The 17,523-nt window shown below is 41.1% G+C and overlaps 1 protein-coding gene across 3 annotated transcripts; it reads left to right on the plus strand.

Moving 5' to 3' along the window:
- Positions 1–1,180: 1,180 nt before the first annotated feature.
- LOC108920786 (putative interleukin-17 receptor E-like) lies at positions 1,181–14,653 on the plus strand. 3 transcript variants are annotated; one of them, XM_018729831.2, is made up of 18 exons: positions 1,181–2,314; positions 4,035–4,062; positions 5,628–5,771; positions 6,398–6,504; positions 6,852–6,966; positions 7,615–7,659; positions 7,822–7,961; positions 9,016–9,087; positions 9,165–9,219; positions 10,226–10,392; positions 10,482–10,526; positions 10,841–10,898; positions 11,131–11,267; positions 11,575–11,640; positions 11,737–11,794; positions 13,142–13,264; positions 13,868–13,928; positions 14,007–14,047. In XM_018729831.2, exons 1-17 carry the CDS (start codon positions 2,216–2,218, stop codon positions 13,885–13,887), a joined length of 1,479 nt encoding a protein of 492 aa, XP_018585347.2. In that variant the 5' UTR covers positions 1,181–2,215; the 3' UTR covers positions 13,888–13,928; positions 14,007–14,047. The 3 variants fall into 3 exon arrangements, with proteins under 3 accessions (XP_018585347.2, XP_018585346.2, XP_018585348.2); XM_018729830.2 differs by having other exon boundaries at positions 13,868–14,653; XM_018729832.2 differs by lacking the exons at positions 13,142–13,264; positions 13,868–13,928; positions 14,007–14,047 and adding an exon at positions 12,955–12,969.
- The last annotated feature ends 2,870 nt before the right edge of the window (positions 14,654–17,523 follow it).

Consider the following 17,523-nt stretch of genomic DNA (forward strand, 5'->3'; position numbering starts at 1 on the left):
CCGGCAACACAGGGCGTAAGGCCGGAGGGGGAAGGGGACACACCCAGGACGGGACGCCAGTCCGCCGCAAGGCACCCCAAGCGGGACTTGAACCCCAGACCCACCGGAGAGCAGGACTGCAGTCCAACCCACTGCGCCACCGCACCCCCTTCTCCAATGTTAAACTACTTAAAGTTATTTACCCACTTACACAGCTGGGCAATTTTACTGGCACAATTTCAGGTAAGTACCTTGCTTAAGGGTACTGTAGCTGGAAATGGGATTCCAACTTATAACTTTTGGACCCAACAGCAACAGCTCTAACCACTATGCTACCACCTGTTCTGAATGGTGTCAAGGTCTCCTAAGCCAGAATCAAACCAGCAACTAAGGACGTCAGCTGTGCGTTTTCTCCTGCACCAACTGAGCTATCGAAGGCTCTTAATAGTGGAGGCTGGCAGACCAGGCAGGAGGGAGATATGGAAATCCAGGAGAGCTATCAATACAGAGTAGATGTAGAGCAAGATACAGGGATATGTGCTATGAGATAAGGTCAGATCCTATAAATGATATACACGAGGTATGTTGTATAGGATTTACCTGCGTTTACAGTTATTCATTTAGCAGACGTTTTTCTCCAAAGCAAAGTATAACTCAGTGTAATGGAGAGCATATGGATGGGTTATGGCTCAAATGGGCTGGGAGAAGAAGAGATTTCAGTGAGTTGTTATTCAAAGGCTTTTGACTGATAAAGAGAAAGAAATGAGTAAGTTGTCCAATTTGAAAAGAGCTTCTGACAGGTAGGGGGACCTGGTGGGAGATGGAGGATCTCAGTCCTCAGAAAATCTAAAGGAGTTGCAGATGTTGATCAGTCATCTAGGTGGAGATGTTATTACTTCTATTTAAATTTCTGGTTTAAATGACTTCGGATATTCCTTTCTGTTCTATATATTTTCGTATTTTCTATTGATGTGTGGAGGAGAAATGCATGAAATATAAAGAACTATCTGTTCATTTAACAATAAATGATGTGTAATGGGGGCGGTGTGGTGGTGCTGTGGTGTAGTGGGTTTGGCCAGGTCCTTCTCTCCCATGGGTTTGGGGTTTGAATCCTGCTTGGGGTGCCTTGTGGTGGACTGGCGTGTTGTCCTGGGTGTATCCCCTGCCCCTTCAGCCTTGCGCCCCATGTTGCTCGGTTAGGCTCCGGCTCCCCGCGACCCCGCATAGGACAAGCGGTTTCAGAAAATGTGTGTGTAATGACGTTTTTAATAGCAGTGCTTTCTCTGTTTAAAAAGAAAAACAACACAATACAATTGTTTGTCACCACCACAGACTTATATAACTTTTTCATGGTAAATTATAATCTTTGCTGGCATTTTGACAAACCATTTCAGGTGTCAGCATCCCTATGCAAATAATTCATACAAAACTTCTAACAAAATTATACAGCATCATTGCAATAATCCTGTAAGAAAATTGCAATGAGATTTCAATTACAATTTTTATGGCATACAAAACACCTTTATTATATATACGGTATATATATGCTATGTTTCATTATATTTATGCTATTTTATATATAGCAATGTTTACGAATAAGGAATAAGATTAGTGTTTCTGCTTTATTCTGAAAAGATTTATTCACCTTTAACATATTCTTTATCTTTTTTTGTGCTGTAACATGCCATGAAACTGAAATCTTGTGCTTTTGGGAAATGATGAGTTACCGTCTTTTAATTCTGGCCTTTGCCTGATTTTAAGTGAAGTCACCATGTACATTGCAGTTGTTTTTTAGAGCACATCGCACAGACGTGGAATAAGTCCAGCTTCAGCTTTAATTTATTGTTTTGATTTTCTGTACAGTCTGTCTTAATGTAAATTGCATTCTGTTTAAATGATCATCCTTTTCATGCTGCCTGACAGTGAGGTATGGGTCCTCCCAGAAGGGAGCACACATCACAGAGGGTGGGAAGCGTGCAGGGCGGAGACATGAGCTCCCCTGTTAAAATCAGCCTTCACACTGAAGTCTGTGTCTCAGGGCTTTGGATGCCAGAACCAAGCGTGGTCATTACAGCCTGAAGACACAGCCAGACTGGACCTGAACAAGACCCACAGCTCAAGTCCCAGCAGGACTTGTGACCCAAGCTGGCTGAGCCCAAGGGCATTTGACAAGATCAGAATCGTTTGGAGGAATCAGTCAGGACCCAGATTTTGCTAAACTGAAGAAAGGGTGAGGATGAAGCCTGTGATGCTGCTGACCCTTGCAATCTGTGGGGTTCTGACCCAAGGAAACCACATTGAAAGGATCCAGGAATGCAATGCACATTGCGCTGAGGTAACATTGTTCTTCTACACCTGTTATCACAGTGTACTGCTGTGCTAAATCCACTGTCTTTTATCTCTTTTGGAGGAATCTGTTGTATAGCTGTGTGGACAGTTTCAAACATCTAATCACCATTATGGTTGTTACTACCTTTATGATTGTGAGTGTAATGGCAGTCAGTCTGCCCCCTGTCAAACACCCATACTCAGGGTATCCAGGAGTGTCATTAATGAGGGTCTGAGGGACTCTCACTGCTGGTATTTAGTACTTTAGCAGAATTTGGAATAGTGATGATACAGCTCCAATGAATAAAAAAACTGTGATTCCATCACACTGTATCCCAAGAAGTATATTTCATATATACTGTATAAACCGCCATCCCTATTTGTGTGAAAAACTGTATTCTTCGTCCTGACCTGGTGCCCTCTTTATTTCCATTTGTGGCTGCAGGTTTTTGGATTAGTGTGAATTTTAAAAGAGCCTCAAACCTGTACTAGTCAGATTTACTGAAATGGGAACTGGTATTTAATGCACTTTGCCCCCAAACACATATTATTAACCATACTCATAGTGCTTGACATATTTATCCTTTGAATATGGTTCTGTAATGTGGAGAAAAATGGTCTGCCTTTGTAAACACTGGGTTTGTTATTGTGTAAAGTGTAAATGTAGCTACAGTTTGAACATTTCTGAATAACAAAGATGAAAGAAAGTATTAAACATGGAGAAAAAGCCTGATTCATACACTGAATTTCACAGCTTTTCATAACCACTTTTATTATGATTTATCGTTTTCAGTACTGGAAGCTACTATGACAGAAATACTTTAATAAACACTAAAATAAGAATAAATGTTACACAGATGAAAATATTTATTTATGTAATTTTTTTACAAATTTGTTTGATAATCCTTTGTAATATGTCATGGGTCTGTAACGTGAAGTTTGATGAGTCCACACCATCATAGCATGCTTGAGCATGCTTCTCTACTTGAATTACTCTATCACTACATTAAGCCATATAAATGGGCCGTAAAGTAAGACACCTCAGATAGGTAACTTGGGGAAACAATACATTGATGATAATAATAAACTACTTCACAGAACCAATGCAGTGCAATCAACTTACCTGCCCTACTTTGAGAATAAATCACAATTTTTTATTATGTACTGGTATCCGAAGCATTTTACAATTTTGGACTTGAACAATTCATACCCTTCAACTATTTATTGAAGCCGCTCAGTTTAAGTTAATTCTTTCTGACCCCACAATGACATTTCAGCTTTGCATATCCAGGCCCTTAACCACCATGTCCAGCCTGGGTGTGGACATATTTTGATTGATGATTTTGTTTGTAATACTGGGGCTGTACTCAAAGTAGACAGATAATGTATACAGTACTAAAGTCAGAAGCAGATATACGAAGCTTCCCACCAACAGCCAGCATGTTGAGAACATTTGAAACATCAATAAGGATGTAATTACACTTAAGAATGTGCCCCCACATACAGTTCATAAAAACAAACCCGGATGTGTTCTCTTCTTAGCTGGGAAACCCCTTATTTACTTACTAAACCAAGTGCTTCCTCCAGATATTAGTCACACAAACTTACTCACCTCTGTGTAACTGATAAGTTGGTTGTAAACTTTCTGTAGTTACGATATTCAGGCATGACTGGTTGCAATTCACATTAGAATGACTAATCAAATGTCTTTCATTTCTTTGCAACAGGGAATCCACTGCAAAGCCAAACCCCACAGTGAGTATGTTATTTACACACATACACGTGTGTGTATAGATACGTACATGTACATATATATGTATGTATATATATATATATATATATATATATATATACATATATATATATAGATATATATATACATATATGCACACACACACACACACACACACACACACACACACACTCTCACATATTTGCATGCTTTATTTCATTACTTCGGCCAAAAGTTGAGTTCCCTATCACGTAGGACACCTTATTGATTTGACCGTAAACTGTGCATCAGTGATTAATTAGCTGGAATCATTCTTGGTTGATGTGGGAACTGATAATCTGTAGAATATGAAGATTCCATCTCAAGAATCAGTGTTTTGTCTGTGACTGATTTTGGAGCTGGGGAGGTGCAGGAGTGTGGGGGTGTGGTGACACGGTGGCGCAGCAGGTTTGGCTGGGTCCTTTTCTTTGGCGAGTCTGGGGTTTGAGTCCTGCTGGGGATACCTTATGACGGACTGGCATTCTGTTCTTGGTGTGTCCCCTGCACCCTGTGTTGCTGGGTGAGGGTCCAGTTTGCCGCAAACCCTGCTTGGGATGATTAGCTTCAGACTGTGTGTGTGTAACTCTCACAACGGCCCAATACTGCTTAACTAGCCTCTTCTGCTGTCATTTTCCTTGGTACGTATAGTTATATTTACTTTTTTGTGGTTCAACTGCAGCTTCATTTGAAGCAGGTTTGGATTTAACATCAACAGAAGGTTTGAAGGGGTACATTATTATTTTAGGCTTTTATAAAATTATTAAAAAAAAAAAATACAGCACTAATACATAACTCCTGAAAACCAGCTGTCATTTCCTGGTATTTTCATGACTTGAATTTGTATGAGAGGAGCAGAGGACACAGACGACTTGTCAAAGCTTCACTGACCATAGCTCAGTCAAGGTCACAGGTCACAGGTTTGTCTCACACCGTTCTATGTCACTGAGAAACAAAACAGACTACTCATGTGACAGGAATCATCTTGCCAGCCTCCCCCCCAGTCAACCTGAGAGCGGGGCGCGCACTACACAGTGTGAGTTCCATTTAACATCCTCAACGGCCTCATATTTTTCCGCAAAATTTACGGAACTTCAGACGTCTGAATTGTAAATAAGCCCCTGAGTTACTGATTGAGGCCGTTTGTAAGCTAGGAAGTAAAAAAAGAGAAGGCCGACAGACCACTAGATTAATCATTAAAGAATAACAGCCACTATGTAAATAATTTCATGACAAAACTTCTAACAAAATTATATTATTATTATGGTGATGTTTAACATAATAATACGTTATACTGTATTATTATAATATAAACTTATTTGATATTTATTTAAACAGCCACAGAAGACAGCTTCATTGAAGTCTCTAGGCGTTTTTAAAGTGTTTACATTTTGTGTCGATATTATAAGAATATAATACTGTTATTATTTACTTTATTTTGTTATACAGTATGTTCTAATAATGAATTTTTGTGGGTGTTATGAGCCCATGACAATAAGCGTTCTGTCCTATATTCCTTAAACAGAAGACATCATTTATCTCTGTTTTACAGTGTCCTTTGCCTTCTGTGAAAGTCCACGCAAGCGTCTCATCAGCTCTGCCATCCATAGCGTGAACATATCCACGGTGATGAAGTGTGAAAAGACGAAAAGATGTTCTCTGCATCTGAGTGTAACTTCCTTAATACAGATCAGTGGTGGGTCACACTCTTCTTTGTTTAATGTATTTGTTCAATTTCATCAGTGCCTGACTTATTCGGTTATTTACTCATGTTTAAAACTGTACGTAAGGTTGCTGTCATAGTACTGAAAACCAAACATAGTCTTGATATCACTGTTTTTTTTTCCATTAGGAAACAAAGGGCCAGCTCTACAGTATTCACTGAAAGGAAAAAAGAAATGAGATTATACTTTTAGGACTTTGAAAGTGAAACTGGGATGTGGGCTGAAAACAGGAAAACTTCACAGACATAATTAAATGTTTATGGTTACAATAAAAACTATGATTTGATTCCAGTCCTTAGTAGGTTCCCCAGACCTGCTCTCGGTTCATAACTGTGGGGGCTCCTGTTTCACAAAAAAGGGGGATCACGTTCTACTCCTCTTCCTCCTTCCATGGAATAGGCTATAGAAGGGGAGTCCCACTGGAACTTACCCCATGTGTCTCCTTGCAACCTGGCCAGTTATTTCAGCGTTTCAGACCCACCACCAAAAGTTTCTGTTTCCGAATGAAGGCCCTGCTAGTTACCTCTCGATTTCTCCACACTTGAACAACATTAGGGTCACAGGTATCACTGTTGTAATGAAAACTTAATTCCCCCAGAGCACCTCCGGGGCATTACCGTTTGTGCTGCCTCTGTGGGGATGCTGAGAAGTTGCAGGGATGTTGTTTTCCCCAGAGGGACCAGAGAGAAGCTCGATGGACAGAAGGTACTTCCTACATCCCTGTATTATGCTAATATGCACACACCTGCCTGTCCTCCACAATTGTAAATCCATGATGCTGAGCACACATACAGGCACAAACAAGAAACACCTGCTGGACAACTTTAAACAATTCTGCACACCTGCTATACTTCTGTTTATTGCACATACAGGTCAAACAAGGTATTTATATCACCACATGTAAAATATTGACTGTGCACACATACAAAGAAACATGCAGACAAATATAGATCATTGTAAGAGTCTTTAAAAAGAGACTGTGGTGCTGTTGCTTTACATTTTTTGGCAATCATTCTGACCTGTCACTGCTGTCTGATTCCTTTCCTGTGTAGGTGGCAGTTAACCATGGCTGCTTTAACATGAGGCCCGACCAGCAGGTCCATGTGACACTGAGAACCATTCCCAGCTACTGCAACCTAACCTGGTCCCAGGTCTACAATGTTCCAGGTGTGCAGTATTTTTGTATAGCACTCCATGTGTGCTTGTTGGAGCAAGAGTGGGCAGACACTTTCATTATTCATTCAGCTAATGCTTTCCTCCTCACTCATACACACACCACTTCTCCTAAGTGGGGTCGTGGCAAGCCAAAGCCTAACCCGGCAACACAGGGCATGGGGCTGGAGGGGGAGGGGACACACCCAGGATGGGACACCAGTCCATCACAGGGCACCCCAAGTGGGACTTGAACCTTAACCTGCCTGCAAGCAGGAGCCAGTCAAACCCACTGCACCACCGCACCCCACATCCTCCTTACATACAATTTATATATATTTGCATATATAAGCTATCTAGAATTATTCGGGTGGTGGGAGGTAACTGGGATGGGGGATTCAAACCTTTAACAGCAAGGCAGACAGCCGACGTTGTTGTATAGCACATGAAGGGGTTGTCAGTAGATGTTATGACCAAGTGTTGGGACTCAAGAATAAAACGTTATGGTTAATGGGATGGCCATGGTATATCGGGATTGTTGTAAGAAACATAAGTGATAAGTCGGGGACTACCTATGTCTTCATTATGAGTAGCAAAGCTCACTCATTCATTAAGAAATGAATGAGATCATTACTGTGCTGTTTTTCCTTCTTATTATTCCAGGATGTCACAATAATGACCTGAGAGAAAATGTCCCAGAATGCATCAGTAAGAATAATTCCTGAAACCTCCTTCTAAAAAATACTTTGTTTTTCGGTTCTTTTATGCAAATAAATCCGTTCACATTTCTGACACATTTATTATATTTCTCAGCCATTATTTTGCTGATGGTTAAATGCCAGGTGCTAGGTAGTGTGCGTTTTGTAACAGCTGGGAAGATTTCGTACAATGTGGATGAGGAGAGACGAAGGCTGTTGGTCAGCGTGTCAGGCATGCTGGAGGACAGGGACTATCACCTGAGACTGTGTCACAAGGCCTTTGTGTGCACAGCCACCGAGGAGCACGTACTGGTGAGCCCACAAGAACCATGCCCTGCCCTGCTGTTGAGAATAGCCATTCAGCCAGTGAGTTTTGCAGTAAAAAAGGGAGAAAAAAATAATAAGAACTCCATTTTTTTCAGGTAACAGCCTACACAATGTCTCATTCGGTACCACTGCCTAGCTTCACCGATTGATAGCTTTCTGAAAGGACTCTAACCATGTTCTGTAAAGCACTTCTAGAGTAAGGATAAAAGAGGCAGACGGACAGTAAAACTGAAACCAAGACAAACACGATTACCATCAGAACTCAGATTAAATTTTCACTGAGTGTCACGACTTCATTTCTCAATCTTTTTTTTTCTTCTGAATGTTGCAGTCATTTTAGAAAGCAGACACTAAGAGGCCGATGAGGTTTCAAGTTTTTTTTAGGAGAAAGGTGCAAAGCGAGGCTCATGTCAAACTGAAAGCGGATAAATAGAGGAAACGTAGTTAAAGCATTGTGAACTTGCAAAAGGGAACCTGTGCGTGATGTAATCTATGGTGGCTGGTTACAGTGCCAGTGAAGGGGGAAACCAGGTACCTTTAAAATAGTCCATGCTCAATATTCACTGTCATAACTGACAAGCTCACCAGTTTCAGTATGAACCTTCTAGAAGCACTGTATTCTATGTTTGTTCATAACATATTATGAGCAAGCTGTTACATTATTTAATTTACTGATGTTAGTAGACTAATAAAGCATTCATCCAGGATTCATCATATGGTTAGTTTTTTAAAATTACATCTGTCAAAACATGACTCATTTAGTTATATATGTTTGCCCCCCACCCATTGCCATGGTCACATGGTGCCATGGTCACATGGTGCCACATGACATCATCTTCTATTTTATTGCACCATGAAACTTCTCTTTCCAAAAGAAACCTTGCTTTACTAGTTCTTCCTGATGGAAACTCCAGAAATAAAGCTGCTGGATAAACCAATTAAAGATAGAATACCCTGAAGGGTGCATGCGATGTGATGACTTTTCTCACAATGAAATTGTATGAAGTGCAATACATTATTGCCTTTTTTTTTTTTCCAGCTGCCAAAGGACAGTCCACACAAAATTGCAACATTTCAGTATTCCAAAGCTTTGCCCTGCCTATGCATTGAGGTAAAGTTGGCCAGTGCGGTTTATTTCCCAGAAGCTTGTGGTGAGTTGTCTTCAGGCTTAATGAAAATATTTTGCAGGGCTGGTCATCCATGGTTGATGCCCCCAGAACTCAAGTTTGCCCGTTCATAAATCGTGAGTACTTCGGCCGTCAGGGAGATATTCTTGTATTGCACAATGAATTACGTAATCCATTTCTTGATGCGTATATTGATTAATATTTTCTCACAAAGAAACACAGCTCATTAGTGAAGCATGACAAGAAGCTGCTGTCAGTCATCCATGACTCTTGGTGATTCATTATCTGACAGCAAAGGTCACACTTTGTGTGAAGATAAGGTGTTCCTTCAAGACAGCTAGTAGCATAGTGGTTACACCTCCTGCCTTGGGACCCAGAGATTACAGATTTGCTTCCCACCTCTGCTTGTAGTACACATTGTGCAAGGTGCTTACCCTAAGTTGCTCTAGTAAAATTACTTACTTATACACACTGTCTGAACCACTTGTCCCATACGGGGTCGCAGGGAGCCAGAGCCTAACCCGACAACACAGGGCATAAGGCTGGAGGGGGAGAGGACACACCCAGGACGGGACACCAGTCCATCGCAAGGCGCCCCAAGCGGGACACAAACCCCAGACCTACCAGAGAGCAGGACCTGGTCCAACCCACTGTGCCACCGCGCCCCCTAGTAAAATTGCCCAGCTGTGTAAATGGGAAAATAACTGTTAATACTTCAATATTATAAGATGGTTTGGAGAAAAGTGTCAGATAACTGTAAGACAATCATGGGATGCTTCAGACCAAAGTGACACTTTTCCGTAAAAAACTTGCAATGAACTGTATGTACCTATCCAAAGTGATCAACAATGCTTGATACTGTACAGTACCCTACCTACAATCAATCATTTATACACCGGGAGCAACACACATTCACACACACATTATGAGCAGCGAGGAAGGGAGAACATGCAAACTCCACATAGATTGAACGGGGGTGAAACTCAGGTCCTCTCACGCCGTACTGTGATACTCACTGTGTTACCTTGCAGCCCGCTTTTTGTGCAACGTGACCAGATCACTGGCATGTTCCGCAGCATTCCATGTCAAGTGAAGGGTTTGCTAAGGCTCTGCCTTCCTCAGGTACAGATGAGCTATGGCATGGACTGACCTTTGACCATGAGGTGGAGGCGCTGTCTTGGGAACCCGCATGTTCTGTGAATGTAGTGGTGACTCTATGCCAGATGGCAGGAGAGCATCTGTGCCACAATCTAGTCAACTCCAGACAGGAAGTCCACAAGAAGAAGAAGGTATCATATGTTTTCCCATTCAACCTGTTACACCATGCTTTTTCCACCATTTTTGTTACCTAATGACACTGAACTCTCTTTTACTATAGGTGGTGTATTCTAAAGTGGATGCTCATCCCAGACTTTGTGTCAAGGTAAACAAATAAAAGACTCCCCCCTGTTTTCCCCAGGCTTTGGTCCATATGTCCTTTTTCATGCCGGGTTTATAACTCTACTGTCTGTAATGTAATCGCAAAATACAAATATCCACTGCTATGATACTATGGCTTAATTTGGAGGCCTTTTCAACTGCGGCCAAACTGTGTATAAAAATGACACTGGGCAACCCATCTTTCACATATATATATATATATATATATATAAATATATACTGTAGATATAGGTATATATAGTATATTGTTCTGTTATTTGCTCCATAGAATGTGCACTAAAGCAGGGTTTTCCACAGTTCAGCACAGATTTGGGAGACTGGATTAAGTGTCCCTTTCTGAAAGGGATTTTTCCAGGTAAGCTGCCTTGTGTCACAAAATGCACTTTACTAGAGATGACCTTGTGTTTGAGTACATAAGTCCAACATGCCTTTAGGTGTCAGCAGTGTTGAGTGATGACAGAAGAAACTTCCACTCAACCAATGGCCAAAGGGCAGATAAGACATAAAATGTGGTATAGTACAATTCATGAGAAAGACCCGCTGTCATTCAGTGTAGTCGCAGAGCTAATGTGCTGATTCTCTTTCAGTGTGGGACTTGACTTTACAATGGGGTGCCGGTCACCCGCAAGCTGTCCTGACTTCCCAGATCAACGCGAACCTCTCGCTGAGTCTGTGCCGGAATACTAAGAACACCACGTGTGACAACATTGCCTTGGTTTCCATGGTAACCCGTCAGTCAGCATTTCGGTGCCTTTGACGCTAGGAGCTGTGGTGATCATTGACTCTAGCATAGGAAGTGTTCATTGTGGTGTAGCAAAAATGGAATTGCCCGGAGGTGTTCCTTCACAGGCCTCCTGGAGTCACACGATTAGTCACCACAGATTACGTTGTCAATCAGTGTAGGTCACAGGTCAAACTTTTCTGACATTTAACTGTGTATTACTACGCTTCTTTAAAAAATTAAGCTGCGGTGGGTTTTTTGTCTACATGAAACTCTTTCCTCATTATTTTTCATCTTCCTGCTTGTGTAGGAGAAAGCAAAATCTGTCGCCATCAATCTCACTGCTGATGTTTGCAGACCTGATGTCTGTGTTCAGGTATGTACATCTGAAGACTGCAGAAGGCTCCTTAAAACTGCCCATCCAGCCTGCAGCAGGTCTAATCCATGTGATCTGTGGGATTCTCTTTGAAAGGTGACAAGGACTGATGTGGACTTCTCATCCCAGGTTCTTCTCTGTGACCTCCAGTGCTGTAAGTACAAACTCACCTAATCATAAGTGTCATTCCTCATCTGCCCTTGTCTGTAATCAACATCTTAAGCTCAAGTTTCCTTATGTAATTACTTTTCATAAGTCCTCAACTCATGAAATATGAAACTTACGACCTCCTGGCCATCCTGTTAACTTTATCCTATTACTTTTGAGTCCCAGTGTTTGGACGTAACTCCAGCTGTTGTATGACAGCATCTATATTATTTAATTAACATGAATAATGTGCAAAATCATTGTGAAATATAACAGACTCCATTATACATAGCATTCATGCATGTTAATTGTTTATGTAACTTCATGGTTCACGCAATATGAAGGGATTTTCTATAGGTCACTGCATCCACACATGTAAGAGGGTTCAGCCGATGTATGAAGTGTTGTGCTTCATAGTTTCCGAGGAGTGTGTGTGTGTGTGTGTGTGTGTGTGTGTGTGTGTGTCTGTATACACACGTATATTCTGCGTGTGCATGAGTATACACTGGTACTTTGTGCTGTGAACACTCAGGTTACAAATTTCTGGTAAGTAAAAATTAGGAAGTAAAAATAGTGATCCTACTAATTGGCAGCAATGTGCACTCAGAAGTTATGGGAAGACAAGAGAGGTGAGGGACCATGTGTGTCTGGTGTTCCCCATTTTCGTGATCAATGACAAGAGAAACATTGTTAATGTTTGTGGGATAAACCGGTCAACAATTTTCTTTGAATAGGGATTTATGGAGAGAATTATGGATCCGATAGGATAAAAAAATCAAATTATTTGTATTTTTGTTGTTTTTCAGAAACAAACCACAAGAAAGCAAAACTGCTTTAAAAAATATGCAAAACATTAAGGGTTGTATGCGATCCTAAATATTAATTTTAATTTTTTTCATTTGTATTATTTAATTAAATATTAATATGAAACTTCATAAAAATAATAAGAAAATATTATAAATGTATCTTTCTCACACCCTGTATCACGGATAGGCTGTAGACACTTGTGAGTTTGCGCAGGACAAGTGGTTTTAGATAATGGATGGAATAATTTTTTTATAGCTTGTTTTGTATTGTTAATTTGTTTCAGCTTTGTCTGAGGTTTTTACAGAACCAGTCAAAAGTGGACAGACACTTGTATTTTTCCATTTTTCCCGAATGTGACAGGGTGAAAGCAACTTTGGAATTACGAAGAATTTGCGTTACAGACAAATTCCTTGTTCCCCTTGTGTTTGTAAGTTGGGGGCACATTGCATATGCATGCCTTTCAACAGCTGTCATTTGCTGCTCTAAATGAAAAAGCAAGCAGGTGTGTCTCTCATACTGCCCATGTTCATTGCCCTTGTTTCCACAGCTGATGGCCACCCGACCAGGAAGAAAAGTGACCATGAAGAGCTTTTCTGGACACTGCTGCTGACTGCCATCTACCTGACTGTCGTCGTCCTTGTTTTATTCACAGGATATGTCACACTGAAAAGTATGGCAGCCTCTGAGTCTGGAATAATCGAATTGAAATCTTAAATATTCATATATATTTCGATCAGTACAGGTGGTTCTTGTTCCATTCCAACAGGCATGTTGGAATTTGACTTCATCCTTAATCAAAAATCCCCTTTAGCTATATCATAAAAACCATAAGGATATACTGTATAAACAATTAACACACAGATGCTACATTGTAGAAGTGTTATATTTTTCCACTGCTTTCCTCATCATTTTAAAAATAATAACATGAAGGGAATCGTAAATGAAAAGACTGTAAATAAAACACAGTGGCTGCTGGACACCCAAACATTGAATGAAATCCAGACATGTCACAGACATGCTGTCTTAAAGCAGAGCATCCAGCCGATGTTATCGCAAGGCACACAAAGCAGTCACTGTTAGACATTACAACCACACTTTGGAACACAAAAATAATATAATAATGTTAATAGGATGGCCGTCATGAGTCCAGTTTGTTGTAAGTCAAGGACTACCTGAATAACTTAATTTAACCCTGTGATTTTACTGCTGCTGGTGGATATGGGGCAGAAAGGACTGAGGAGTATCATGAAACCTCTCTTTTTTCTGTTTTTAGTTTTTACCAAGAAACAGTAACGTGACAACACAGCGGCCCTCCATCATCTGAGTGTGGGCAGGTGAGCCAGTTCATAGCAGGGAGAACCCATACACTTTGCGCTGACTGGCACCAGTGACGACTGGATCTTTTTTTACAGTCCTTTGATCTCCAGCTGCAACCGTGCTCTTCTAAGCCAAGGATGACCTTGCTATTATATCCAACTGGCTGACGACTGCAAGAAATTCCTCTCTGGTTGGCAGATGTTTATATAATGCTTTGACTGTGTGAGGAATAGAGAGAGGGCAGTGGCATGAAACCACAAACGTTCTCCCTTGCTCAACAGCTGGACATGGCTGTCTTTGTGTCACTGCGGGCCCTGAAGGCCACCAGACCAGTTGCTTAGCTACAGGAGCACCAAAAGTTCGAAGACTGGTTGCTTAGCTACACTCTGCAGGGCGGTGTGGAGACGGACTATGACAAGAGTGTGCTGTCCAGCTGGAAGCTGTCCCCTTGAGCCCAGTGATGGACATTTTCGCCCAGAACCCCCCTCCTAAAATAAAGCTGGCTCGGAAGACACTGCCCTGCTTTTTGAATGAGCACGGACATATCCGGAAGATAAAATATGCAAAACTTTGCTAGGAATAAACAATGTGAAAGGGCACAGGGCACTTGCATATTGACTTCCCTTTGAAAATGACATTTGTATGGTGGGAACCTGTAAACTTTAATGCAAAAGGTATGATTGTGTTATTTCTGTCAGTGAATGATAGAAAGAGCTTTGTGAACAGTCTCATACTAGTGCTTCAGCGGAGTACGTTGGCATCGATGTCCTTGGTTCAGACGGGTTGAAACTCTGAAACGATTGCCATCGTTGCTGTAACTGAACCTTTTAATAGCAAATAAAGTTTAAACTTCTTAAGTTACACCACTAGCTTCACCTTCGCACACACATTGTCTGAAACCGCTTCTCCCAAGCAGGGTTGCAGCAAGCCAGAGCCTAACCCAGGATGTAAGGGGACACATCCAGGGTGGGACACCAGTCCATTGCAAAGCACCCCAAGCGGGATTCGAACCCCAGACCCACCAGAGAGCAGGACCCAGTCAGACCTAGTGCACCACTGCACCCCCTGTTTCACATTCCTCACTGTACAAAATGTTGTTTGTTAGGCACGTCTCTCTCCTCTCTGTGCCATATACAATTGAATCAGAAAAAAATATTTTCTGGGGTGAAATTTAACGGCATATATATTAAAACTGGAACTTCCAGAGAGCTGGTGCAGGCTGTTGTCACCTGAATATGACTTTAGTATTTCCTCACTGCTGGACAATAGGGTGGTTTCTCAAAGGAAGCCCAATTGGGGATCTTTTCTTGGAATCTTGTCAGTTTAGTAGTTTCTGCTGATGTGGAGCAACAAAGACCTGTCTTGTCTTTGTGGTTAACCTGCTGTCCTCATTTCCTACAAAAGTGAAATTCAAAAACTTTTCTTTCTTTCACTACCTAAGGAGAGTTTTGTCTATGCAAAATACTGGCCACCATCTGAGAACCCTTTCCAGTCGTCCAGCTCGCACTACTGGGCATTCCACTGTCTTTGCAAAGGAAAGTGTCTCCGTGGCTTTTCCCCTCAGCAAAGCCTTCATTTCCTTGTTTTCTTTGTTCCCTACAACTGAAATAAATAGGGTGGGGACTAAGGTGCATTGCACTTGAACACACATTTGAGGGAACTCAATGAAAACTTTAAGTGCAACAAAATCACATTTAACAAATGCTATACGTAGAACATTTAAAAAAAAAAAAAACTGATAAAATTCTACTTGCAATCAGAGAGTAGACATAACGTGTGCTCCCATAGTGCAACAAATTTCAACGGTCAAATTTTTAATTATTTATGTAACTTATTATACGAGAATGTGTTTCTGGTCTATGAACTATATTTATTCATTACTGTTTTCTGGTAAGTGTTGGAAAGAGGGTTTCCTGGAAATGAAGTGATGCAATTATAATGAATCAGACCAAACTGATCGGTTTGACTGTTGAACACAGTGCTTTCCTCTTCATACAGAAGAGTATTTTATGTAACAATTCATCTATTTATGATATTTTCTTTTCAGGTCATTTAATTTTAAACTTCTAAGCTGTTTGTATAGTTGGTCTTAGAATACCCTCACATATATAAAAGAACTGAGAAATGTAACAATACACTGAGAGCAGTACAGTGCCATAAATGTTGGGTAAATAGACACAAGATTACAAACCTTACATTGAACAGTGTCTGGGCCCAGAAGCCTAGTCTTTGTGAGACCAAGTTAAATGTTATGACTTGTATAGTAAGTCCTGAGATAAACTAGAATAATTATTTTTTTTTTAAAAAAAAGGAATTATTTAAATACTTCATAACTATGCCACTTAAGTATTTTTCCCTTTCTTCTTCTCTACATAGAAGATGATTACCTGTATGAACACCTGTGATGTTTCCATCAGTAATAATATGGCCATAGCTACAAAAATTCCCATGACATGAGTTCACTCAACACTCTTAATTAAAAGTTATTCCGCCCACTTTGTCGTCCAGTGCATTTTTCCTGCTCTCAATTTAGCAGCAGGGGGCAGTGCAGCATAAAGTAAGTTTGCATGGGCGTACGTTGATTTCCATCAGACATGAGGAAATAACTTCTGAGGGTATTACTTAAATTTGTAGTCTAGTTGTTAGTCTTTGGACAAATCTGCTGTCAGCATGCCGTGTGATGATGTGCATTTCACGGCGGGAGGTGATAGAGATATAGAGTGTTTGTGAAGTGTGTGTCTAACCTTTCAATAAGAAGGTGTGTATGTCTCTGTGTAGGGGACAATAAACACACACACACACACTTTCAGAACCGCTTGTCCCATACGGGGTCACGGGGAACCGGAGCCTACCCGGCAACACAGGGCGTAAGGCCGGAGGAGGAAGGGGACACACCCAGGACGGGACGCCAGTCCGTCGCAAGGCACCCCAAGCGGGACTCGAACCCCAGACCCACCGGACAGCAGGACTGTGGTCCAACCCACTGCGCCACCGCACCCCCGGACAATAAACAGATATGTGTATTTAGACCAAGCTTGACTGAAAAAAGTGAAAAGAAACAGTGAGAGACAGACCGAGTAGTATAACAGTATACAGCCATTCCCTGAGATATGTCTGAGTTCCGTTCTGAGCGACCGGTCAGATCTCGAAATGGACGTATGTTAGCATGGCATGTAGAAGTCGTATAGCTGCACCACATCCTTTTATCCTGCTCAGTTTCTATCATGATTATCTCGTTTTTTATTAACTAGGTTTGTATGATTCTATAGTTTTTTTACCTTTTATTTAAGATTCTTTAGTTCATAGTCCATTATTTTTATTTTTTTACTTTATGCAAGTTCTATCATGATTATCTCATTTTTGTTTAACCAGTTTTATGAAATCACTCTATGGTGTATTAAAGAAATATTCTTTGGTTTGTTTTTTACCTCCTTATTTTTTGTCACGACCACGCCCACACCCCAACCAACAGCACCTGGACCGGATTAAGCACCTGGCTTCATTTAGAGCACTTGGCTATAAATGCACCACGTGACCACCTCCCACTTGCGGAATCTCACTTGAGACAACTGTCACATCTCTGCTCTCCAACCTACCTTGCTTAATTACCCA

This window comes from Scleropages formosus, chromosome 21 (genome assembly GCF_900964775.1).
Source record: "Scleropages formosus chromosome 21, fSclFor1.1, whole genome shotgun sequence".
Classification (NCBI taxonomy): Eukaryota; Metazoa; Chordata; class Actinopteri; order Osteoglossiformes; family Osteoglossidae; genus Scleropages; species Scleropages formosus.